Source organism: Epinephelus fuscoguttatus, linkage group LG6 (genome assembly GCF_011397635.1).
Source record: "Epinephelus fuscoguttatus linkage group LG6, E.fuscoguttatus.final_Chr_v1".
Taxonomy (NCBI): domain Eukaryota; kingdom Metazoa; phylum Chordata; class Actinopteri; order Perciformes; family Serranidae; genus Epinephelus; species Epinephelus fuscoguttatus.
This window is the reverse complement of record NC_064757.1, coordinates 14,284,649-14,311,453: the sequence shown is the minus strand read 5'-3', so window position 1 is coordinate 14,311,453 and position 26,805 is coordinate 14,284,649. Positions and strand designations below refer to the sequence as shown.

At 41.4% G+C, this 26,805-nt stretch overlaps 1 protein-coding gene across 5 annotated transcripts in view; it reads left to right on the top strand.

Annotated features, from left to right (window-relative positions):
- Window positions 1-26,805, top strand: part of ncor2 (nuclear receptor corepressor 2) — a 108,120-nt gene that overhangs the window by 8,856 nt on the left and 72,459 nt on the right. For all 5 annotated transcript variants that reach the window (XM_049579067.1, XM_049579069.1, XM_049579068.1 and 2 more), the window contains exons 2-3: window positions 21,450-21,645; window positions 22,486-22,601. In XM_049579067.1, coding sequence (XP_049435024.1) covers window positions 21,541-21,645; window positions 22,486-22,601 — 221 coding nt within the window. In that variant the 5' untranslated portion in view covers window positions 21,450-21,540. The remainder of the gene's footprint in view (window positions 1-21,449; window positions 21,646-22,485; window positions 22,602-26,805) is intronic.

Below are 26,805 nucleotides of genomic sequence, written 5' to 3'. Positions count from 1 at the left end.
CGCTGAAATTTGTCATTTACGTGACAACGCCTAAACGCAACATATGCTCGCTCCGCTGTGTGTACAGTTCCATGCTGCGCTGCTGTGTGAGCAGCATGTTTGACTGTGCTCAGTCTGTTGATGGTCATTGACACACTGTCTGTCCATAACAATAACTATGTCAGGTCAGTGCCCCCCTAATATAGTGTAGGGGAAGCACTGAATCAAGCAAAAAGACTCATGATACCATTTATTTATTACATTTTATTGTAATTATATTGTAATCGCAATCGCAAATCGCGATATTGTCCACCAGAATCGCAATTGCAGATTTTTACCAAATCGTGCAGCACTAGTTTTAAACATGTCCTTTACTAACTTTTGTGGTGTTTGATCTTGCAGGGATGTAGCCATTTTTCTGCCATGGTTCGCGTCCTGTAGGTGATATTTTTGTGGGCGTGTTACACCAAAACCTGTTACCCCCGGCAATATTTTTGCAAGCGCACCGTTGCTGTGGCACCACCCAGAACGATTGTGATTGGTTGAAAGAAATACAAGTAGCCGGGGCGTTTTTGTTCTCCAATCTTAAAGTGAGAGTGGCCCAACCAGACCTTTCTTTTCTTGAGAAAGGTCTGGTGAGCGAGACTACATCTTTATTGATGTGCTTCAATGGAATTTACCCAAAAAACTGTCGATCACTTAACCAACTTTAATTACTTGTGATATAAGTGCTGCAGGGATGGTATTTTTTTTCATAGACTGTAAAAATAATGGACGTAGCTGTGATGTCTCCCAGTGGTTTGTGGACTCCTGTTTTGAGGCCTCGAGTTTGGCATTTTGGCTGTTGTCATCTTTTGGAGCCAGAAGTGACCATATTTGTGTAAGAGGATGGTGCTGTGGAGGAGCGAGGGGTGGATATGACTGAGAAATAAGGACATTATCAACAGACAGCCTGTCACTCAAAGCAGGCTGCCCGAAATTATTTGTAACATTGAGCCGGAATAAAATGTTATTGCACAGTTGTCACGAACAATGAAATTAGCTATAGAGACAAATAACGTTTTTTGTACCAGGCTGTAGGGCTGGGCGGTATACCGGTTTGTACCGAAAACCGGTATTTATTTTCGTCATGATATGAATTTTTCATATACCGCCATACCGATGAATAGCCCAAACAATGTCCGGAACGTGCACGGCGGGAAAGTGTTTCAGCGGGTACCCATTTCACCGCTGCACACCACAGGCACGCTTGAGCGGGTGAGAGTGAGAGCATAGAAAAGTTTAGAGGTGAGAATGGCTGCCGGAGAGAGTCCTGAAAGCAAAGTGACTGTACACGATGATCCAGAAGAACTCATACCAAAAAGAGCAGTGTTTCCCCTATATGCAACCAGCAGCGGCGCACCGCCGTTTACAATTCTCCTCTGCCCTCTGTATCACACACAGCGGAGTTTCACCCCGATGCGCACACACCCACACAAAGCGCGCGCACACACACAGGTGAACACACTAGAGCACGGCTCGGACCGCATTTTCCTGACCGAAGACGACCTGTCCCGAGTCCGAGACAGTTACAGCCGGGCTCCACCGGGCACGTCAGCGGCGCAACACGTCTGCAGCGCGAGTCCCGTAGCAGCTCGCCCCCTGTTAATCAATTACAGCGGCTCCACCGGCAATGGGTGCGGCGCGTCAACCCCCGTCTGTTCCGCGACAACTCTCTATTTTACGCGGCTCTTCTATTTTTGTCGCACTACGCTCCCCTACGTGACCCTCCAGCAGATACAAACGACATGAAATAGTGTGCTAAACGAGCACAATGTGTTTTTAAATGAATAAACCATTATCAGAGGTGATATGTGATGATTTTTTTTCATGCATTTACCCATGTTTGTCCGTGACATTGTGTAAATGTCTGTGGCGGACATTTGAAAGCGAGTAGATGACAAACAGTACAGTAAACTTGTAGATAACTCAAATATATGTAATAACTTAGGTGGAAAATGCTTTAACATTTCATGCAGCCTCTCGGCTCGGCAAACGATAAACAACCCCGCTGGCTTCTCTATGTGTCGCTTCCATACGCAGTCAGTGGAGCCCAAATGAATGGAGTGGAGCGTGTGTTGTGTTCAGGCGTTGTCAGGTAAATAACAAATTCTGGCACTTGAATAGGCAATAGCACAACACAGCAGCATGTCAAGTTGGCAGAACCTGAGCAAAATACCATGAAATACCGTGAAACCGATATGATTTTTTCTTAAAACCGTGATATGAAAATTTTGTCATACCGTCCAGCCCTACCAGGCTGTAAACATGTTCATTTCTGCTTTAAAGTTGAACATTGTAATTTGGATCTATGGGGAGTGACTTGGCTTCTGGAGCCAACCTCAAGTGGCCATTCAAGGGGAGAGCAAGTGGCAATGGTGAACAGTGCACCAGGTAAAATAGCTATTCCAGCATTGGCTACAACTGCCTACACGGCTAAACAACCCAAAAAAAGGAAAACAGAACTCGGTTCCCCAGAGCCCCGGAGGGAGGGGAAGGGTGAGGTGGGGCCCGGCCCTGCCGGAGGGCACAAGGGTTGGCTGTGGGAGCGGAGCCGAGGGCACTCAGCGGAAAGCGAGAGCCAAGCCTCGGGAGTATGTGCGGGTCCGCGAAGGAGGGATGGGGAGGGCTGCTGCGCGGAGAGGGAGAGCCGAGCCTCGGGGTATATGTGCGGGGCCGCAAGGGAGGGATGGGGCGGGCTGCTGCGCGGTGAGGGAAAGTGAGGCTTGGGAGTATGTGCGGGGCCACGAGGGAGGGATGAGGAGGGCTGCTGCGCGGTGAGAGGGAGAAATAGAACCAAGTAGGATAAAAATAAATTGCTCGTCTGGTAGGAGGGGCTCAGGGCGCAGACGAACGAAATCTGACTCAGATGAGACTCAAAAATCAACCGTTTTCAGGCTTTCTACTTACTGCAGCTTTAAGTGTTGGCTTTGTTTTTCAACCCCAGAGGGTGCCGCTTGTTTTTTTGTAAGCCAACCCATTAGTTAGAGTCGCCCGGGTGCCCTCTTCAAGAAACCAATGGTATATATCCATCGGATTCTGGATTACTGCAGAAATAAGCTCTGTGACAAACCAAAGTTTGATAGCTTCACTGTTTGTTCAGCAAGTTAATCAGTTACAAAGTTACAAAAGTTACCTATGAACGTCACTTTTCTAATTTTTGAAACGTAAATGCAATTGTCAGAAATAAAAAGGTTAATGTAAGGCTATAGACGAACTACACTACAGCCACACAACTTCAACATCGCCACCATAACAATGCTGTAAAGCTGTTTTTGGCGTGATGATGTTCTATAGTCTCATTTAGCCACTTGTTAGCAATTGTCATTTTTAAGACATGGAAAAGCTTCAGAATTCATTTTTTCGTATTTTGTGCTGTAGAACCAAACATGAAAATCTTAACCACGGACCTGTTGTCAAGTATCTAATCAAAAACAGTCATTTACACATTTCGGACTCATTCTTTCTAGGGATGCACCAGCATATTGGCTGGACGTTGCTATCAACCGATATTCTCCTTATTGATTGTCATTTTTTGTTGTGTCACATCAATTTTGTATAGTCTTGAAAGCAGGGTTTGATACTAATGACCACAAACTTAAATCAGTGGCCACTAGGTACAAAAATAATGCAATGTCAGGGCTTTGTGATCATCCTTGGTTTGACTTGTTTGATGAGGCGGCTAGTAGTAGCCAGAGACGATAGAAAACTTGTTTGGGATAAACCGAGATCTCCTTGGGATGCTGTTGTGATGAAAAGACACTGTAAACTCACTATGTTTGCATCAGATGATACACCCTTTCGTTTCCCCAATAATACAACATTATAAGCAACAAATCTGTGTTAAAATCGGCAGGAGGAGAGCGAATTAGCTTTACCCCTAAGCAACCTGTGGCTGCAGCTAACAGCTCACAGAGGTTGCATAATGATTAGGTTACATCATGAGATGTAGAAATCTACCAAGTAAAAATGAGTCTTATATGAAGGTAAATTATAAAGTTGATGTGTTATGCAGTCTTGTAAAATGTAATTTTTAGGAGAAACTTGAATAAATATAGTTGGTTGAAGGAGAAATTTGTTGATGATTTCACATCAATATGAAATGGATATTAGAGAAGAAATTATGATCTATAAAAAATTCTACATGAAAGGTTATGTTAAAGGTTGTTTCACAAATTTGTATGATTTCATTTTTGCTCATTCAAAGGTAGTGTAATGAAGGGCTTACTTACTTTAGAACAGTTGTAGATTTCTTTGTTTCCCCGGCACAAAAGGTGGAATTAAGAAAAACAACAATAACAAACACAAAATTAACAAATACTGTAAAAACATTATTATCGGTGTTGGCTATCGGCTAAATTGTTATTTTAAACATCGGTATTGGCCCAGAATTTTAAAATCTGTGCATCCCTAATTCCTTTAGAATTCTGTATTTGTGTCTCAAAGGCATTATGTAATACAGACGGTGAAGCTTTTCCTGATGTCTTTTTAAGTGTATCAAGGACTTTCTCAATTAGTCAGGGTTTTTGGAGATCATCTTTTAATGTACCTTTAAGACATGAGAATACAGTCAAGACTTTCTAGCTTCCCATTATTTTGATCTTCATTGCTAACACCAAGAAGATAATTGATTAGTATGATAAGACTTTACTAGACACATCGACCACAAAAAGAGTTACTTGCATCCCTTGTTTGTGTTGACTTGGAAGACCAAAATACCATTATTTAAAAGCCTTATGTAATATCCCTTTGATTGCTTGTTGTTGTTTTGTGTGTTATTAGAAATTAATTAAAAGTTAGTCATATATTATTCATAAGGCTTTCTATTTGATTTCAATGGCTATGAAATGGAGTTGTTATTAAAACCACTCACCCATATTTAAACATACTAAAAGCGAGGCAGACAGCGGATTAGCAGAGATTAGAAATGGCTCTGTGGTAAGTGATTCACTTGACTCTGTTACGCAACACAGATGACAGCATGTTACAGGACGTGACTCTTGTTTATGTGTAGGCTACAGCTGTGGGTAGCATTATATTCATCTCTTTGATTGGCCTAACTTTTCTACTAGGAATGTGTTACAACATAGTTTGTTTTTCACATTCTGGAAAGCGTGTTAGTAAGGCCAGCCAAGGGCACACACCTCAGGGTTGATGATCTTACGGTGGAAATACGAGTGACACGAAACAGTGAAAGGTATGAAGGCCCAAGTGAAGTGTAATTACAGGTTGTGGTGTGCTTGTGTGAGGGAATTGACTTGACTTGTCAAACCTCCTGTCATGACATGTGTGCTGGATCCATGACAGTGCAGTTTGGAACAAATTAGTCCTCTTGAGTGCATCAAAACATCGAGCTGCTGGTGTGACGTCTAGTCTGTGTTTTGTAATGTCTGGGTATTTTCCCCACTAAATCAGTCTCTGTCCATAATTCACACCCTTGTGTATCAAATCTAGATGGGATGTTTTGTTTGGTATGTTGTCTGAGTAAATAACACCAGTATGTATGGCCATTAGTGCTTGGCACGGCACACACACGCTCACTCTCGCACTGTACACACACACTTGAGCCCTCTCATGCATAAATAGAAGCTCTGTGAGGCTGCTGTCATGAGGGGCAAACAGAGGCACTCGGGTTGCATGCTGCCATACAGAAGAACATTTCAAAGCTCTTGAATAATTAAGTAGCAGTGAGGAGGAAGTAGGTCAGCCCAGCAGACAAGTGCACTCCTCAGTTTTATTTCCTGCTCCTCAGCATGGAGAGCTGAATGTCAGGTGGGCTTTAAGAACAGTGCCAACAGAGAATAAAGAGGGATTTGTGAGTGGAGACCTCATACATCAGAGCGATGCTGTCACATTGTGTCCCACTGAGCTGAAGAGTGTTAAGTGTAGTGCATCCAAGAGGATCTGTAGAGAGTAATTTCAGGCATCATTTATTAACAAATTATCAATCTTAGCAATCATTCGACCTATCCACATGCTGGCGCTGGACTGAACATTATTTGAAAATGTTCGATTTAGTACGAGCATGATATACAATATTAGCTTTTCGACGCTTTGAGTATAAATGGACATTTCTAGAAAACTCCTATGCGTCACTGTGTAATGTTGAAAGTGATAATGATAGTAACAACCATAAAATAACTTGTGTAACTGTAAAATTGTTCCTGTAATTTGTTACTGGCACCCATTGGAACCTTTTTGTTATTTTATTTGCTCTGCAATAATAAAAATGTAATTTTATAACTTGTTGCAGGACTGATGTAGTAGACAAAAAAGCAATTCTGCTCCCCTGCTTTTCTGATCACACAGAGATCACATCTTCCGTCTCACTCTGTCACTTCTGCTTAGGGTTGGGTACCGAAACTCGGTACTTTTTGTTCTTGGTACCGATTCATGTCGGTACTACCGAGTACCGATTCACTTAAAATGAATCGGTGCCAAATTTCGGCACCTGAGGTGGAGGCGGAGCGAGAGCGCATGACTCGCACCTCAGACTCAGCAACAATGGCGTCAAAAAAAAATGTGCAGACAAAAGTTACCATGCAGCACTGTTCCTAAATGTTCTCAATAAAATGTGGAAACTGAGAAGTTTAGACTTTAAAAAGTACCGAAATAAGGTACCATTTGGTACCGGTACCGAATTCCAGATGCCGGTACCGTGTCAGTTCAATTATGAACGGTACCCAACCCTACTTCTGCTTGTGTGTGTGTGTGTGTGTGTGTGTCTGCTCGTTGAGCAGTGATACTAGGCTATTACTACAACTACTACTAATAATGATAGTGATAATATAGAAAAGAAAATAGACCAGATGCCAAAACTGTCGTGGCAGATTGGCACTGCAGCGATAGTGTTTGCTTGCTGGAAAGCTGACAGAGCAGCTGGAGAGTTCCGTGGCTGGCTACCTGGTTTCAGGGCATTTCCGCCTACTATCTGAAGTTGAATCCGGCGGCTTGGCAGAGCTCTGCTGCCAGGCTCTAGGTGCATCGCGGCACTTCGCCTCTTGTCTAAAGTTGATGTTCTCACTTAGATGCCATCTCCAGCACTGAAATTTGGCACTAATTGCTTTAACGTAAATTTCTACGTGGTAATACCAACAAAATTGGATTTATACCCTTAAAAGAGTTTTTGGCCTGACTGAAGAATGTTATCTCACAAACTGATTTTTTCAAGATGCGATTTAAGTTTTGAAAATATCTCCTTGAGGTTTGACTCGGGTCAAACTAGCAAAAAATGGTGAATGTGTAATAGAGCATATTGAGTCAGTTGTAGAGACCCCTACTGTTCGCTTTCGCTTTTCAATGATGATGTGATTTTCCCTGTATGGTGTGGTTTCACATTATTTTTTCCTCTTGAAATGACCATTTCTGGGTTGTGAATATACATTCATACGAATACACACAGCTAACAGTAAATTTTCACTTACACATACATCTTAGCTGTCACCTGGCCATTAGAGATAATCTTGCCTGTGCATTCAGTTGCAAATGTAACAGAAGAAATAAGGTAACGCAAAGCATTTGAGCAGCTAGCCTCTGTCAGTGTGGTGTTACAGAGCCTTAGGAAAGGTTCATGTGGTAATCAGTGTAGATACCACAGAGATTCTGCCATTTATCATAATACACACACACAGATGAAGATATATATGGTGGACTGCATATGTTTTGATTCAATTCAAATCAGCTGCAACAAAATACTCATGTTTTTAAAAGACTCAGAGGGAAGATATCTAATTCTTTAGGCTATGTCAGTTACAACTTTTCATCAAATATTTACTTCATCCAAACAAATACAGAAATACTCTACTTTTCTCACATTGTGGGAGAATCCCAGAGGTGTTGTTCATTGGTAGAAGTTTGTTTTTGAAGTTGAGAGTCATGAACAAGTATTGTGTGATGTGCAGTGTGTGAAGGCCTCAGTTCTATGCTGGCCAATGGGGAGGGGGAGGGGAGAGCCTTATGTAATTTCACACAGTGTCGCCGAGGCGGCTGGCAGCAGGGGAACAGGCAGGAAATCCAATAGTTGCTTTGCTGTCCAGCCTGGATACAGCTGGACGATCACATCTGGATGTGCAGGCCAGCCAATCGCTGGCCCTGTTCATCTCTCTCCTCCTGTTTCCTCTCTTCCCTGTCAGACACACACTTTCACAGTTGGTGTGTTGAGACACTGCTAATGATCGATATCATCTGTTGCATATCGATAATGAATATTTGAAACAGTTTCAATAATCTGCAGTTTTGATACACCCGCACCAGCTGCGCTTTCTTGTACTCTCGTTAATGTTTGCTACAGTCATTCTACTGTTCTCTGCTGCAAACCAAGAAAAGAAAGGTCATTTTTGTCATGTTATAGCCTTGTTATATGTATCTTTAAGTAAAAAAATTAAATATTATGTCATTCTTTCCGTGTGTTAACCAAAATGGTATAAATATCAATATTTATATATATAATATAAGGCAGAGTCCTGCACGGGTCCAGTTTTCAAGATTCGCCCAGACCGACCCAGCGTCGTACAAACCCGCACCCAAACCGCAAACCTGCGCATCAGGCCAATTAGTACCGCATCCCGGTCCGACCCATTGAAACACGACCCGCAGCCCAACCCATAACCCGGATTTAAAGTAGTCATTTTGGGTCATATTGGCTGAATATTGAACAGCATATCGCCACAGTTAAGGTGCCAGTAAGTAAACAATGACCTCAATGAAGCAGCTCTCACAATAAAAACCTGACTTCAGCTCCATCATCAACCCGCTGTGTTCTTCTCCCATACAAGTGTAAAAGCACTTGTTTGTTACGTTTAATGCTTTTAAACTTTTAATCTATGTAAACGAACTTTACATGTGTAACAATAGACTTACTTTCTGTCCAAAGCGACGTTCAGCAGTTACGAGCCGTCACGTGTTTTTAGGATCCATCGAGGAGAGAAGTAATCCATCAGGGAAACGCTTCAGAAACATTATAAAGTGATAGTTATACATTTTATCCACTTACTTCTCAAATACCTAAATAATTATTTACTGTTTTGGAAGCGGCGCTTGTTAGACGGTGGCAGCCATGTTGATTCTCTCGTTCAATCACAAATTGTGTTATTAGATGGTGAAACAGCTGAACCAATGACCGTTGCGAAATAGCGGAGGCGATTCTCAGAGAGTAAAGAATGACCAAGATAGTTATCTGTAGTTTACCGAACTAATGACTGATGTGTTTATCTAAAACCCGCGATCCGACCCGCATGTTATTTTTTCCACCCAGATCCGAACACAGGAAAAAATGTTTTTTTTAAAAACCACCCACAAATCAGCTGTTTTTGCGGGTACCCGACCCACTGCAGGACTCTGATATAAGTATTAAAAATATTTTTCAATACTCATCTGTGTGAAGAAGTGAACATCCAACGTCAGAGTTAATTACTAACGAGCAGAACCACACGGCCGGGCTCCACCGGCTGCAAACCTACGTCATGTCAGCGTAGCGTCGCGGCGTATTCATTTAGGCTCCACTGACTGTGTACGGAAGCGACACGTAGAGACGCTAGCGGGGTTGTTTACTGTTTGCCAAGCCGAGAGGCTGCATGTAGGCTGCATGAAATGATGAAATGTTAAAGCATTTTCCACCTAAGTTATTACATATATTTGAGTTATCTACAAGTTTACTGTACTGTTTGTCATCTACTCGCTTTCAAATGTCCGCCACGGACATTTACACAATGTCACGGATAAACATGGGTAAATGCATGAAAAAATCATCACATATCACCTCTGATAATGGTTTATTCATTTAAAAACACATTGTGCTCGTTTAGCACACTATTTCATATAGTTTTTATCTGCTGGAGGGTCGCGTAGGGGAGTATAGCGCGACAAAAATAGAAGAGCTGCGTAAAATAGAGAGTTGTCGCGCGACAGACGGGGGTTGTCATGCCGCTCCCGTTGCCAGTGGAGCCGCTGTAATTGATTAACAGGGTGGCGAGCTGCTACAGGACTCGCGCTGCAGTTAACACTACTAACAGCGTGAGTTAATGTCTCTGCACATGTTGAGCTTCCACCTATGTTAATACAGACACAGGCTAATAAAACAGCTAATATAACATGATGAGTTAGAGTTGTTTGGACCACTTTTGGACTTGTTTGCCCACATATTTGTACCGAGAGGTCTTTGGATCCGTTCTGCTACTACGTCTGCTTCTTAAGTGCGTTAAGTGCGTCTTTACGATGCATACCGCCACCTATTGCACTAGAATTGTAACGACAAGCTACATTCACAGACACTGAGTCCCATTATAATGTGTTTATGAGCGAGGTCGAACAGGTAGCACCAAAAGCAGAAAAATCTATATGTGGCGGAGATAATTTATTTGTGGCGCACCGCCACAGATAAATGAATGTATGGGAAACACTGTATAGACAAAATTCTTACTTCCTTTAATACCTCATTTCAACTGCATGGTTTGTCTTGACTCAACTCACTTTTGGTACCAAGTTCTTTTCTCTATTTCATTTTCCACCGTAAAGAGTAGGCATGTAACGATATGTCAAATTTCGCGGTGTCGCGATAAAATAAATTCTCGATACCGTCATGGGAATGCAACGGTAGTTATATAGCCGCGTTCTGCTACAGAGCCGGTAATATGACTGTGTGACTACATTCCCCATAATCCTTTGCATGCAACTGCGCGCGCAGGTGAGAGCAGACTCGTGCAGCTCAGCCTCTCAGCCTCCAGCTCTGACCCGTGCGTGACCGGAGGAAACAGCGAATAAAAGTAAGGAGATTGATTGTTATTCTCTGTGGATTTTCTCCACGACCGTTCGTCATAGCGAGAAGTCACACATATCACGTGAAACAGTGGAATCGTGGCTTTCCGACAAGACCAAGCACTTGTCGGTAGTCCAGTGTTTTCACAGCGAAAAAAAATTATAAATTTACACTAAAATAATGTATAATAAAGCTTTCATACAGCTTTGCACACACATTACTTTTGGATGGATTACTCGTGAATGCAGGGTCGCACAGAAATGCCACGCATATCACATTAAAGCGCAGGATCGGAGCTTTCCTCTCCTCATCTCCTGTTCTGAGAAAGTGTTAGGGTCTCTTTGATGTCAAAATTGTCAACCTGGCATGAACAAACTGAGTGAATGTGTGTTTTTGAGTTTTTCTATGACTTCCAGGGAAATGGCTGGACTTTATTTATATTGGTTTTCTTTTACACACATCTCTACCCACCTCTCTCTCTCTCTCTCTCTCTCTCTCTCTCTCTCTCTCTCTCTCTCTCTCTCTGTGTGTCTCTCTCTCTCTCTCTCTCTCTGTGTCTCTCTGTGTATCTGCGAGTGAGGGATTGTGTGTTATTGAGTTTGCATTATTTCTAATTTGTTAATTTTGTTGTTGTTGCAAGGTCTGATTGTTCTAAGTTCTGTATATTTGATGAATATTAAGACTACTCTATCCTCATAATTTGATGTCATTCAGATGACTTTCTAGTAATAGTACTACACTACTTTTGTTCAGAGTAGGTTAAAAACTACTGAATGTTCTGTCACTATAGTTTTAGTCTCGCTCACCAGACCTTTCTCAAGAAAAGAAAGGTCTGGCTGGGCCGACTCTCACTTTAAGATTGGAGAAAAAACGCTCCGGCTGCTTGTATTTCTTTCAGCCAATCACAATCGCTCTTGGCGGTGCCACAGCAACGGTGCACTTGCAAAAATATTGCTGGGGGGGGGTTTGGTGTAACACGCCCACAAAAATATCACCTACAGGACATGAACCATGGCAGAGAAATGGCTACATCCCCACAAGATCAAACACCACAAAAGTTAGTAAAGGATGTGTTGAAAACTACAACCGGAGGTGGTAGGGTGGGACTTCAGCGGGTGGCTCGTTCCGCCCAGTGAGAGGCTGATCTTTGTAGCGAACTTCCACCCACTCAGACTACTATAGTTTTAATTGACATGACTTTGTTATGGCACTTTAATGTCTGCCTGCCTAGCAGTAACTGGGAGAAATGAAAGCACATGTTCAACTGTGTGTTGATTTGTTTATGATACGCTTCCAAGTTAAAAATAACATGCTGTACAGTGCACATGCACTATTTTTGAATAAAATAGCTATTTTTAACAATAAATTTTCTCTTTTTTCCCCTTGTATAAATATCGTGATATATATCGTATCGTGGACTCTTTATCGTGATAATATCGTATTGTGAGTTTCTGGTATCGTTACATCCCTAGTAAAGAGTATTCCCTAAGTGTAGGTGGGATTCTCAGCTAATTGCCTTAGTGATGTCACGTTAAACTGCTCTGACATTATTGTCAAGGTGACACTTGCGGGATCCTTTCATCAGCAATGATGTCGACATTTTGTCAGTTATACTGTGTAGTGTACGTAGTGTACAGTATAGTTTTGTGGGCTGCTATTTTAAAAGAAATCTAGGATAAGTAAATTAAATCCTTATGGTCTCTACTAACGGTAGTTTGGCTATTTAGAAAATTGTGGTTTGTGCAGGATGTCTCATTTCTGTCTCATTTTATAGTACGTTTTGATGTTTTTGTCCATCATCTGTGATGCGAAAATGACATTTCCACACAAAGAAATGAAAACAGTACGTGTCGTGGTCATAGCTCAGTAATTAAATCCAAATTTATAGAAACAGTAGCATTCAGGACCAGAGCTGAGAGCAGCAAAAAGAAACCCATTGTATTTACTCTGTGTAGAGCTGCTCTCTGTTTCAGTCACCCTTCTCCATTTCAGATACAGTTAGTTTTGTAGTGTGGCAAGTTTTTTTTTAGACAAATCTTGATTTGTACAACTGTATAGCCTGCCAAGATTCTAAGAATCATCAATGTTTAAGGTGGCAGCAATTCAGCAGTAGGAAAGGGCTGGCTCACTGTTGTTAAAACAGAAAGCATCAAAAAAGTGATCAATACTAAACTGAGTTTCAAATGGGGTCTGTAATTTTCTTCTCCTGGAGAGGGAAGAAGCACCACAGTTTTGACTGGTAGCCCAATTGATGCTGACATTTTTTAATCTACAACCTAAAAAATATATATTTGTATCATAAATATTGTACTGTTTATCTGTCACATTTGAGACAAATTAGGTAGCCTACTTTTGACACCTCACTCTTTACTTATTTGAATTTTGGTAATGGAATCTTTCTAGTGTAATATAAATGATATGGTAGCAGGGTTGGAATTAGCATCAGCCACCAGCCAAATGCTGTAAAATATTCAAGTGGCTGCTAGATTTGCTTCATTCACCAGCCAGAAGACAGTGGTGATCTATTGAGTGGCTGGTAGATTTTGGAATCCACCAGCCACAGTGGCAGATGGGCAAAATAGTTAATATCCAATCCTGTATGGTAGGTAGTAGACAAAAGCTCAAACAATTAATATTTTATTCATGTATAATTTTTAAAATCTTTGAATACATACTAGAAATTTCCTTTTAGGCAAAATAAGTGGCCAGTGATTATATTTTATGTAGCCCATTTGGTCCACACCTATACTGGCTGTTATACACAATTTGTTGTAAGCCTTTGTGTTTGAAAATGTTGAATACATGTCTGTTCTACTGGTAACAGTCACATCTGATGTCATTAAAGCTAAAAAAAAATCCAAATGAAGGCCATTTGTGCTGTATTTCAACATTGTTTATATCTCAGTACTACTTTCATTTTCGGTTTCACAATCACTTATTTTATTTTTCTCTCCTCGCTCGTAGCTGTAGGTGTTTTTTGTGTGTGTTTGTTTTGGTTCTAATCATACTGTTGTTAGCGTGATGAGAAGTGTGCCGTTCAGTCAGATTCAAAATGAAAGGTGTGACAGGCTGTGGTTTAGGGAGATGATTGTACCTCTTTCTGTCAGACAAATTACAGCCGTGTCAAAGTTGACTGTGGGTGTTCACACTTTTCTCACAGTGACTTCAGTTGCTGACTGTGTGTTGTGACCACTGATTTCCTGTCTGAAAGTTGAACAGAGGTAAGGCAAGATCAGCTTGGGGTGTCGGGATGTTCTTTCTCTGTTTGGTACTAATAGCATTGCACTAGCCACCTGCCTGCCAGGAACTGCACTATATATCAAGCTGACACACCGGCAATAATTATATCACCTGCTGCCTTTTATAGCCTCTCTCTGTCACCTAACATTTGATTTCACTTCCCTGTTAGTAACTCATTCTCTCGCTTGCCTGTTTTTCCAGTAATGGTTAGGGGAACTTATTAGTTTGGATTTAAAGATTTTTGACAGAATTAAATTACTTTTGACTGGCAGAGCTAAACAAGATGAGGATTGTTGGATTGCAACTTGTTTTTAGTGTATAAATATAAGCCTGTGTTCATCTGGTCTTTTATGTTTGAGGTTAACCGTGTACCTGCAGTGAACTGTCTTACATTATGGCCCCTGCACTACATTCATCTTGTGTTGTTTTCCCCTTTTTTAATGTCAGTGTGACACCATCTACTAATAATAGGGGATTCCGCCTTGTCAACATTGTCTTGGATGTTACTGCTTAGCAGAGGAAAGGGCGTTATACTAGGGTTTGGCAGATCTATGAGTGTTTTTCCTGCTGTTGTCCAACCGTTAATTTAAAGGTGTTTGCAATCACCTTCCCATTTTTTTTTCCGCTGGTTGTTGCACTGCGACTTCCTCCTCTTTACTTCACTGTGTTTCGATTAGTTTTTCTCTTGCAGTGCTGTTGTCGACACATGGGCCAAGAGGAATGGACCATTTAAGTTTCAAGTGTTCAAAGTGTGAGGTTTTATTGCACAGAAAGCAGTCTGAAAAAATATGATTGCGATAGAAAAATGCAAATGAGTTTCCTGGTAGAATCTGCAGCCCCCAGCATAATGCACTGGAGAGACAGGTTAAATAAGGTTTTTATCATGGAGAGAATAATAGCAAGATTACAGCTGTGAACAGAAAGGTTTGTTGAAAGATGGTCACCGTTAATACAAGCGAAGCCAGAACTGTAGTCACCTCTCTTTTCTTTGTATTATTTCTCTTTATTTCGTTGTATTTATTTCATTATTTTTTTCCTATTACATTTGTGTGTTTTTTTTCCTCTTAGTTTAAGCCACAAAGTACGTTTGATTATCATACTTCAGTTACTATAATGTCAATTCAAGAGTGGTATGAAAGGTGAGGTAATTGATGTGTGCTGCACTTGTGTATGTGTATTGATAATTATTAAAATTGAAGTGTTTTATGTGTCCAGAATGAAAAGACTTAAACAAGTTTAAACAAGTGCATATCGTCTAGGTTGGATGTTTTATGTGTGAGGAAGGAAAAAAATAAGTACAAAAAAGAAAATGAAAAATGCAAATCTGTAACAGGCTTTGCGTGTTACCCTGGGTAATCACTGTGTCATAGAGAACTCCATAGATAGTTTTGATAAAACAAAAATGGGTGAGGTCAGTTGGAGAAGACTTAACTGTTACATTGTATTTCTTGAGAAACTGTTCTTATCACACAGATTGACCATGTTTCTGCACCCAGACCATATAAAACCCTCTTGGGGCCTCAATACTGAGGCTTCGCTGGATTCATTGCAGGGGCTTTGTTTCCATGTTAAATTAGAGTTGATGGGGAGGGAGGTGAAGGGTGGGATGCTTCACTCCCACCCTTCTGCAGATGTGTGTGGAAGCCAACACAGAAGTTCCTCAAGATTTAGCTTTAATGGCTGCTAGGCGCTGACTGACTGTATAAATGTTGGTGGAAAAGACCACCAGTTTCTCTTTAGGAATACAAAGTCAGTATGTTATTTCCACAAAATGTTAGGGTCCCACTACCTGGTGTCACTCTGACACAACATGAACTGGACCACCCATGCTGCAAGTTAAGACTAGGGTCATTTGAAAATCTTTCAGAAAGCAAGTGTTTGCATACATGTATAGTGTTTGTGAGCAGTTTAGTATTGAGGAATGAGGGTGAGTGAGTGAAAGGGTAAGCGAGCGAGAGCCTCCTTGTCCCGGGCCTTTCGGTAATGAGGCTCCAGGGAGATAAATCCTTATGAGACCTGACAGGGTGCCACATTCCTAGGCTGAGAGTCCTAGCAGCCCCCCTCCTCTAAGCTTGGCTCTCTAGGGCACTTCTTTATAGACTTCTGATGTTGTTCTCATGCCTGATGCCCATTACAGTTCACTCATCTGCCTTTTTACAGTAGCTACATGCATGTGACTGGGGGGAGCTTCGATTGATGGGTGACCAATTGCTATTGGCTGATATTCGTTCTAAAAAGTTTGATTGTTGATCTCGCCTAGGTTTTGTTTACATCGGCTTTTTAATTTTTTTTTTAATTTATTTATTTATTTATTTTTAACTTTTGGCCATAAAAGATAAAAACAACGCACAAATAATGTAAATAATTGTAACCAGTTAAGTGCAATAGAGAGTGCTAATGACTGACTCCACTAGCACACACTAAACAGCACATGGGATAAGTTAACCTTCAGTTTCTTTTATTTAGCCCAATCTTTTTCCTAAAACTTCAGGCCTATCTGGGTTAAAGCCCTTAAGGAAATCTTCTCCCAACAGCCATAATACATGGGTAAACAACAAGATTCTTTAACAAAAGTAATATGGCTTATAGACATGTCATTATTTTTTTCTAGTCAGCCATTATTAGTTCAGGCACTTTTTGCATAAATTAGTTTGGCAGCTAGCGGAGTTTTCCTGTACTCGTAGCGTAACAAATGACATTTAGTATTTATACTTCTAACTCACCGCTGATTAAAGTCACTGCATTTGCCGACAGAACAACACAGTCGCATTTTAGACAACTTGCACAGCAGAGCTCTGGTGAATGGCGTTTTGTTCTATCTCCAAGGTAACACTTATATGAGAAAGAGGGTCAAAGTTCAGGGCGTAATGTTCAGAGAAGTAGTATGTCAAGATTGTGCACATACTACATGCAACAGAACATACTTTAAAGAGCAGCTGCAGTGCCTACTAAAAGTAAAAAGAAGAAGTACGTAATTCAAAACGCACCCTATTTCTGAAATGGTGCTTGAACACTTGTGTGTATGGAGATTGTTTCATGTGAAAATACTGTTTTAAAATGGAAATGTATTAACATGGTGTTAATAAACAACATGGCCAATTAATAAACAGTTGTCATCATGATGCTGTCTCATCCCTTGATTTTAATACTTGATATACAGTGCTATTAAATATAGTTACACAAATATAATAATGCTACATGATAAATGGAAGGTTTCAAGTGGACATTGTGATTGGTATCAGCCGGTGCTGCTCTGGGTATTGTGCCCCAGAAATCCTGATCGGAGCACCTTTAGAGCCATCATCTCATTTGGCTGTCATAATGATTGCAGAAGTCCTTGTTGATACCTCAGTATCCTAATGTATTTTTTGTAACATGATATTTTTGATTATGATTTACATATGATTAACAGTACAGTGCTGCGGTGTTTGGCTGATCACACCATTAGTTCTATCAGGGTCCAAGCCATGCTATCAAGGCTCTTATCAAAAAAATATGTTACAAGCTGTTGAATTCCTTGTACTCTGTTTTAGAGCTTGACTGTCAAGCTACTAAGTCAGACTAGACAGAGATTTGATTAACTGTTTATGTCGGTAGAATTAAACTGTTGTTTGAAGTCAGCCTCCTGCTCTGCTTGGCAGGCTGGAAGCCGTCTGTGTACTCTATGCTAGTATTTCCACAGCCATTCCTAAAATGAAGAGGGAGGGTGGGGGGTAAGAGGATGAAATATTGGCTTGCACCGCTGAAGTCTGAGGCCCACTCTACTCTGTGCAGAAGACGAAAGCAAGAGAGGGGAGAAGGAAAGCACGCTAGAGTGAGAGAGTGAGGTGACTGAGTTCATTCGCAGTGTTGGCAGTGAGCCATCGACTTGCCTGTGGGTGTCTGTAGCAGTGCCAGTGCATGTGTTTAGCCTCTCATCTGGAAAGGCCCCATTCGCCTCAGAGTTTATGTCAAAGCTCTCTCATTGTGTTCGCCCTCTCATCTTGATTCAGGTTTTTTGTCCTCTGCAGATCTTGTGACTGCCTTCAGACTTGTTTTCGTCCTTCTCAGGGGAATCTCTCTGGACTGGACGGTCATCAAAGAGAGGCTTCCCAGGAGGATGGCTTATCTCACCCCCTCTTTGTCTCGCTGGCCTCTTTTTCTGCCCTTTGTTGAGCACATTTGCATGCTTTGTCAATATCATGAGTATTCCACATCTAGTATTTCACCACCAGTGAGGTCTGCTCAAGGACTTTAGCACTTCCCCTTTGTGTGGTCTGTTTATGCAGGTCTGTCTCCCCGAAAGACGAGTGTACACCAGTTGCTTGAAAATATTTGAAGCTACAGTTTAGACTACTTGACACAAAGGCAAAGTCTATCTGGTGTGAGAATTTCAGCAGTGTTTTTGTATCTCGTGGCCTCTCTCAGCCCATGTTTACAGAGCTCCTCTGTTCCTTAAAGCCTGAGCCATGTTCAGCCTCTCGTAATAGAGCCCTTTGCATAACTGAAATCAAATGACACTTTGTGTTTGTGACAGTGGGGCAGGAAGGAAGGGTAGATAGTGCCCCTCTTTGTGCTGAAATAAAGAGTCGGACAACAGAGACTGGCACACTGGCACTCTACTATAGGTTATACTATGCTAATGATGAAACCTTGTGATGTTGTCCAGACTCAGGTTCGTAGTGCTATTATAAGTGCTTGTTTACTACTTGTTGCAGAGGTCATTACTCAAACCCTGTACAGGTCGGGACTTAAAGGGACCACTATGAGGAACTGTGGCCACCAGTGGAGGTAGCTGACCTGGCATTAGTACTTGTAAGAGAGTATTACAGTTTTTAGACCACCATTGGTTGTGAGTTTGTCCGAGTGTTATTGTTTAGTTTTCAATTAAAATACTTACATTTAGGTGTACAACTGTTATTGAAAACTTAATTGTATTTTCCCGCCAGTAATACTGTTTATCGTGTCCCAAAATATTTTGCCAGTCGTTCCTCATTGACAAGGTTCTTGTGCTTGTGATAGCACTGTCATTTATGTTGACACAACCACAGTTTGTAGTGATAACGTATTTTATTAAACAAAAGTACTACCTGATGCCAATGAACTTAACTGCTGTGCAATAACAAGCAGATATCTGCACTGTATTCAGGTCCAAGTTGTCAACAAGTCATACTAAGGTTTATTGAGAAATGGTATCAACAATCCAAAACCACTATACATGATCTATTAATTTAGCACAATGTATTACTAATTCCTACAAAGCATCAACAATAAAACTTCAATTAAAAGCCCAACCTAAATTGAATTTGTAAGTCACATTTACTAGCTGGGTGTGGTAACACATTCGGGAAAATAAAAACAGATCTCAATTAGACACCAGATCTGGTTGCAATTGACACTGTGAAGTAGTTCATTGGGTGTATCAGACTTCTTAAGGCCCAAAAAGTAGTCAATGTGAGTGTACTATAAAGTCCTAGCAGATACTATTGTATGTTTCACAACCATTAACACAGTGTCATCAGCTGCCACTTAGCCTACAAGTGAACAAGCTAACAGACAACCTAAACAAATAAAAGATGCTAACTACATATACCATTCTGATACATCAACTAGTCACCAACTTTGTGTACAACAGACTCCTCATCTGAGTATGGGTCTGACTGAAGCTCAAACATGTATGGCTGAAATTTTAATACTAATGTTAGCCATCTTGATGTGCACAGATTTTTTTTTTACCAGTCAACCTAGCTGTAGTCTTGCATATCCAGACTTGTCTTCACACTTCTCAGTAGCAATGTGGCAGCGCTGGACAAAGTAGAAAGAGAAAGTGAAACCTGGCACAAGCAGCAGTGGTGGACAGTTTAAGGTCAGATCCAGAATTTCTCAATGAGGAAGAAGGGGATAGATGTGCTTTTAGTCTTTTTTTCAGAGGGGTTTCTTAATGTACGAAACCAGGTTAAACAAAATATTAATATACCAGAGCATTTGTTACATACTTTAAATGTGTCTTGAGGGGGACTTTAAATTATGTTAAAGATACAGGTTGAATATCTTATGACATTTCAGATTTTCTCAAAATTTCTTGTTATGTTTTTGAAGTAATAATGGTTATTATTCATAGACTATATTTATTTTAAAACAAACACATACACGTCATGAACAATTACATTTAGTGCCAAATCTCATTTATTGTTATCTACAAAATAAAATGCATGTGAACTGTCTTGGAGGAGTTTGTCTCAGTGGTAGTGGATATTCCTTTCAGTTAACAGATTTGCAGGGCACCCAGAGCACTTTGCTATCTTGTCAAGATTTTGATCAGTGCCATGTTAAGAGACCATATTTCTGCCACTGCGCCTCTTGTGTGGCTCGCACAGTGCTGAAACATGAGCTATGAGAGAGAGGCGTCATCACTCAGAGGCTCATAGAGATGGCAGGAGTCCTAATTGCTTTGTTGGCAGGAATCACAGGGACACATGTCACGAGTACTAGTCCACCTACTACTACAACTATTACTACTACTACAACCATCATAGGCTTTTAAGAGTGTCGGAAAACGGTGCTGTAACGAGCTGACCAGAGCTGAATACTCAACATTGAATTTTTGTAGAACAAGATCTTGAATTCTTTGGAAATTTCATTCCCATTGAGGGTTTGAAGCTATTTCCATAGGTCCACCTTGTTCTTCCTCAGCATTGTCTCTGATTTCAACAATACGGTTATACTTTGTTGGTGTGTGCTGCAGTCTGCATGGTCACTGTAATAGGATTATGGCCCTTTCTTCATGCCTCTTTATTTTCACTACCTATGTGCAGAATAAACATCTCTTCCCTCAGTGTTCACAGAGAGCATATGTAAGGTTGTGCTCCAGCTCAGTGTCTGCCTGTTTTTACTTATATCATCACTCTTGGTCAATATATGACACACTCCTTGTAGATGAGGTCGATCTAGTGTGCATAACGTCATCTGGAGTTAAAATCCAGTGCTTGACTCTCAAGGCCTACATCTCTATCTGTCATTGAGTTATTTATGTTGCCTGTAAAGCCCCATTAAACTCTGAGTATTTTTGGTTTACGGGCTGGTTGCTTGACTTGGCTGGTCTCTGTCTGTGAGTCCTCAGTGTTAGGACAGTGGGCCATTCAGTAAGCAGAGAAGGAGGGGTTCAGTCTAGCAGGTGCAGGGACTTTCACTTCTTTGCTAGGAGCAATGGAGGGGGGAGCAGATGTGGTAGGGAGGTGATGACATTCTGATATCCGGAGCAGACAGAGACACACACTTTCATCTCTAGCTACTCTGGAGGTGCTAGCCAGAAAACATCAAATTGTTTAAGAGCTGCAGTCATGCATTATTGTATAAAGTCTTATGTATTGCAGGTATGACATCGACCAAAGCAATTCCACTGGAGTCGCTCAACTACAAAAAAGTCTAATGTGCTATGGTTTTTTTTTTGTCTCTGCAGGTTGCTGGCTAAGAGGAACAGCCAATAATGCACGGCATCTGCTCTGCAGCCACACCCACTTCCTGCCTGTAGAGGAAGCGGCTGTGCCAGCATGTCCTCTCATCCCCAGTCTGTGCCGCCGGGTCGAAGGGCTGTGGATACACGGCACCTGCCAAACCCTGCCAGTTTACCACTGCAGCTGCAACGGGCACACACGGTAAGGGGCCTGGCACACAATGTTTTTAATGGCACCACCTGTAGTGCCTTTTTTTTTTTTTTTTTTCTTTTTTTCAAGGTAAAACCCTTTGAGAGATTTTACTTGAGTTGTAGTTCTGGCTCTGCCTGCCCGAATATTTAGTAAACAGGGCATTACTCTGAACCACTGGTAAGGGCCTGACCCCAGGGGCCCCCGCTGGTGTTTTTCCAACAGAAACATTCTCAGGTTGCAGTGTTGTGCACACAGAGCTGTTCCCTCATTAGATGTTTGAGTTGACAGTTCATGTTGTCATCATTGAGTTACATTAAGGCCTTCCCCATTATTTCCACCAAACTCTCCTAATTATCAAGATTATGTTCCTCTGTTTATCAGGGCCGGAGCTGTCTGTGCTTCAAAGAAGAGGCCTCTAGCTGATGTAGAAGTTCATTCTTTGACCTCCTGTGTTTGCAAGGCCTTTTTTGTTCTCTTATGGCAGGAGAATCCAAGGCTTACCCCACAGGATCTCCATAGCTGCACCTGTAGTTAATCCTACCACTCCCTCTTGTCATCACAGTCAGGATGAGATGAGGGTTGACGGGCAGTGTCCCACAGTTCCTTACTGGCAGAGGGTCCGTTTTACAGTAGCTGCATGGGTTGCCCCACTTCCACATGGAAGGAGAGGGAGAAATGAGAGCTGGAGAGAAAACGACTGGACATAACAGAAGAAACAAGGCAGGGAATGGGAGGAAATGCCAAAATGTTTTTATTCCTTTTTGGAATGAATGCATCTTTTTCAAGGAGAAGGGATAAATACAGGATATCTGGCATCATGCTGACCACTTTGTTTTGTTTGTCTTGCAGGAAGTGGGACTGGTTGACTACCACTCTCACCATGCCAGGGACTACAGCTCCCACCTGGCCCAGCCCCATCGCCGTCGGCCCTCCTTACTTTCAGAGTTTCAGCCTGGGAATGAGAGGTAGGTGCACCATGGTCATAAAGTCTCCTTTCTCACAAGCAGCATATTGCCATTTTTAAGATAATTTTAGTAGGGATGCACCGAAATGAAAATTTGTGGCCGAAGCCGAATATTATTAAACGCTTGGCCGAATACCAAGTACCAAATATCATTGTTTAGTTGTTCATTAGTTTTTGCAGATGAACCCCCTCCAGATTAGTGTTGTCACGGTATCAAAATTGGGACCCACTGTGCGATACCAATGAAAATATCATGGTTCTGAGTAGTATCACAATACCACAGTGAAAATGAGGCAGCTGTGCCTTTTGTCATTTATAAAAAGATAAATCACTTTTCTGTAATACATCAATAATATTTCAATGGAATAAATTACTTATTGACTTATTCATACTTCAAAAACAGCATCAATAAGTGATGAACATAGGGGGGATCAAAATAAAATAAGTAAATAAAATAAAAAAGACAGTCTCTTCATAAGTAATGAACAGTCCCTAAAGTGCGGTGAGGTTTGTGGGCTGTTACTGCCAGAAAGAGAGAAATGTGAACGGCTCGTTTCTCCTCTGACACATCACATACCTGTGTTCGGCTGGCTCGGCTGTTCAGGTACTTCTGGGCAGTCATGACAACAAGAAGAGGATATTATTGGAACCGATTTCTCCGTCGCCCGGTAAGCCAACGGCCGCCGTATTTGACAGGAATACATTAACGTTACTGTCTGTGTCTGTGACTCCTGTTCAACTCACAATCGGTGGGATTCGCCTTTCATTTCTGCTGCTGGTTGAAATATCTAGGCTGCTCGCACAGTGTGCTGAATGATTTAAGCCTATTTTGCTCGCTCAAAACTATTTTTAGTCGCAAATGCGAGTGCTGTGACGGACGGATCGCCACACTACCGTCATTTTATTCCGCCCGTCACGGCACACCATTTGATTGCGTTATCAAAACGCTTTGCTTTTAACTTATTCCACCGAATACCGAATGTGTGTTTTTTTTACAATATTCGGCTGAATATATTCGGTTACCGAATATTCGGTGCATCCCTAAATTTTAGATTTCTTGTGCTTTCAATTGTATTGTTATTTTTACATTACGGTCTTTACTGGGTGTTGTTTGTTAAATCATTTATTTGTGCAGTATTATTTATAGTACAAATATAGAATCAGGGCATTAAAATAAAATCATTTAAAGTTGTGCAAACATAATTACATGAAAATATTCCGGCCAAATATAATTGCTAGAACTTTTAACAGAAGAAATGCACCATGATATTATCAATCTTATTCATCATCCTCTGGGGGGATTATAGATGACATGACATTTTTAGTTTCACACATTTTTTTCAGATGCTAGATGCAGTTTGAGGTGTTCACGGTCAACCAATGAAAGAACTGTATCCCATTCACATGAAAATGGTAGCAATGCCCCTTTAATGTGTTTGTCCTTGTTGAGCCTTGACGACTGAGCGACAAAGCACGCTCAATGGAAGCGTCATGCAGGCTGCATTTTTATGCAGTATTATTCTACTAAAGCCTCTGCCTGTTAACCCTCCCCCAGTGTAATCCTCATGTAATTGGCATCCGCAAGCCGTTCCTCTGTAATGTTGTGTTAAATGACTCTGCGGGGCAATGGAGCTTGCAGAGTTTTGCCATCTTCAATAGACCAACAGTAAGTCAGGCAAATCATTGTATGTATAGTACCTTTCCTCTGGAGACACAGGTCTTGTACCTACCAAAGTTGTTTATTATTTATATAGCCATGCTTTTTTGAGGATGAGTCTTGAAGAGTACTTGTGAATAATTTATGTGCATGCAATGAATTTTGCATGATGCACAGAGGACAAGTCACAAGATTTTTTTTCTCCTCAGGTGATTGTCATGGCAGATTGTCTTGCATGCGTTGAAATATCAGAAAGTGAAAAATTAAATTTTCAAGGCATTTAATTTCCTAGCAATCAGCTGGCAGATATTTGTTACATGCACAGTATGTCGGATGTGTAATGGGGGTTGTCTTTCTAAATATATCAAATAATTTGTGTACTTCTAGCTTCTGGAACGAAATGGTGTTATAGCAGCAGACAGCAGATGGTAGAATGACTCTATCGCAGTGTGTGGCCGTTGCGTGTTGTGTCGGCCTCTTTAACTATCAATCAGATGGGATTATGGTCTTCAATGTAAAGGCCAGAGCTGTGTGGTGTTCCTGTTAACAGTTACCATAGCCTACTCCACAGTGTGGGAATACTAGGTCATGGGTTGCTACAGAAATAAACACCACACTGTTTAACTGCTACCCACCAGTGCCTGATTTGCTGACACCCTTCATTCAATCACTGGTGCTTTGGCAGTCACTCTCTGCATACATGATGCCTGTTCCCACAAGACAGATGCCTTGTGTAACTTCTACAGTGAAGAAGTGAGGTTGTTTTCCAGTTGATAAAAAAAATAACCATCATATAAAAAAGGGGAGACTAGCAGTCCCACGTTTCTTTGTGGAGACAGTGAAATAAACCGCTGGTCTTACTGGCAGGCATTTGTGGGTGGGGAGTCTTTCAGTTGAATATATCAGGCCTTCAGCATTCCTTCAGAGGGCTTAGAATCCAGTCTAAAGCCCTCATTGTACGTTCTCATTCAGAATCTGAATAGTGTAATTCTGGCCTTGGCAATCCTTCAATCTATTCTCTTCTCAGATGTGTGCTTGTCTTTTTATAAGTCTCCGTAATTCTGCACACCATGTCTCCATTTGTAGCAAGCTGAGGGTTGTTCACACTCTGACAGAGAACATAAGCACTAATATGGCCTTAGAAGCTGCACTTCCCTTTAAGGATGACATAAGCTGTTTCTTAGTATGTTAGATCTGTGCGTCCTTTATCTCCTCTTTAATCATCTTGGACTGAGGACAAGGTGAAAATGTGCTATTTAGTTAATGCTCCAAATTTACCCTAATTACACGTCAGAAAACCACAACAGTATAATCATTGGTGAGCCACTGAGCTAGTTGTTTGTTTCATCCTCCTCTTTACTCCAGGCAATATCTCAGTCACTCCGCCTCTTCCCATCTGTCTGAGATCACCCAGGCTACTTGAGAAAGGGAATGAATACATTTTACAGAAAGCATAACAAGACAGAGAAACCACTTAACAGGGTTTCTTCTCTGGCCAGAACAAAGAGTCCAGTGCAAACAAATCTGGTGCAATAACGAAAAATGAGTTTGTGCAGTAGCTGTGATTATTGTTGTCATTTATCTGTGAACTTTAGTTGATGTAGTAAATGGGTATTAAAGTAGTAATATGAGGCTTCTGTTCAGACCTCGTGTTTGCGTTTGGGTATGTGCATAGTTACGTCAGTGTTTTCAAATATGTGCACAAATGGTCCTAAATAGGTGTCCTTTATACTAGTTGTTGTTCTGGGATTTTAGTAACCCTTTGTTTGTACAGTTATAGACATTTTTGTTGATTAAAGACTTTACGCATATTCAATTGTAATTATTATTTCAAAAGGAACCCTTTTAGTTCGTATGAGGAATGTAGAGTACCAATGCTGAATTACTCAAAAGCGAATTATGTTCCATCCAGGAATGGATTGCTTTTTCCACCCCTACCCATTTTTAGAAAACAGCTTTTATTTATTCCAGTATCCAGCATTTAGCGGTTGTAAATATCTCAGTCTCCCGCTGTTTTGGCCATTGGGTAATGCCTTTTTTGTTCAGCAGTATGAAGAGAAAAGTTGAAGGCTTAAGTTTTTGGACTCCACCCATTGTCCCTCCTCTTCTGTACGCTTACTCAGTTTCATTCATCCCAGCTGTGGTGCAGTTAGCCTGGCCTCTCTCTCTCTGTTAGCCATCCCTGCGCCGTGCACAGCTGTGGAGCTGCTCCTCTGGGGAGCAACGAAGAGATTGGCAGCCGCACAATCGCCATAGTGCTTTCACAATAACAGGCTGCTATCAGCACACACGATCTCTGTTCTTGTTGTAATGGGGCCTAAAACAGTAAGAAAGTAATGGAGCCGTTGTGGGGTGTTGTGTTGTGTTGCGTTGCCCCTGTCCCTCTCCTCCCCACACACTCCGCCCCCCACTTCTACACACATCTCTTTCTCTCTCATCCTCCAGACAAATCCTCCCCAGGGATCAGCTTATTCTGCACGCTCACAAGAGGGAGAGGGAGAAAGAAAGAGGGGGAGGGAGGGGAAGAGAAGGGGCGTGGGCTAGAGCT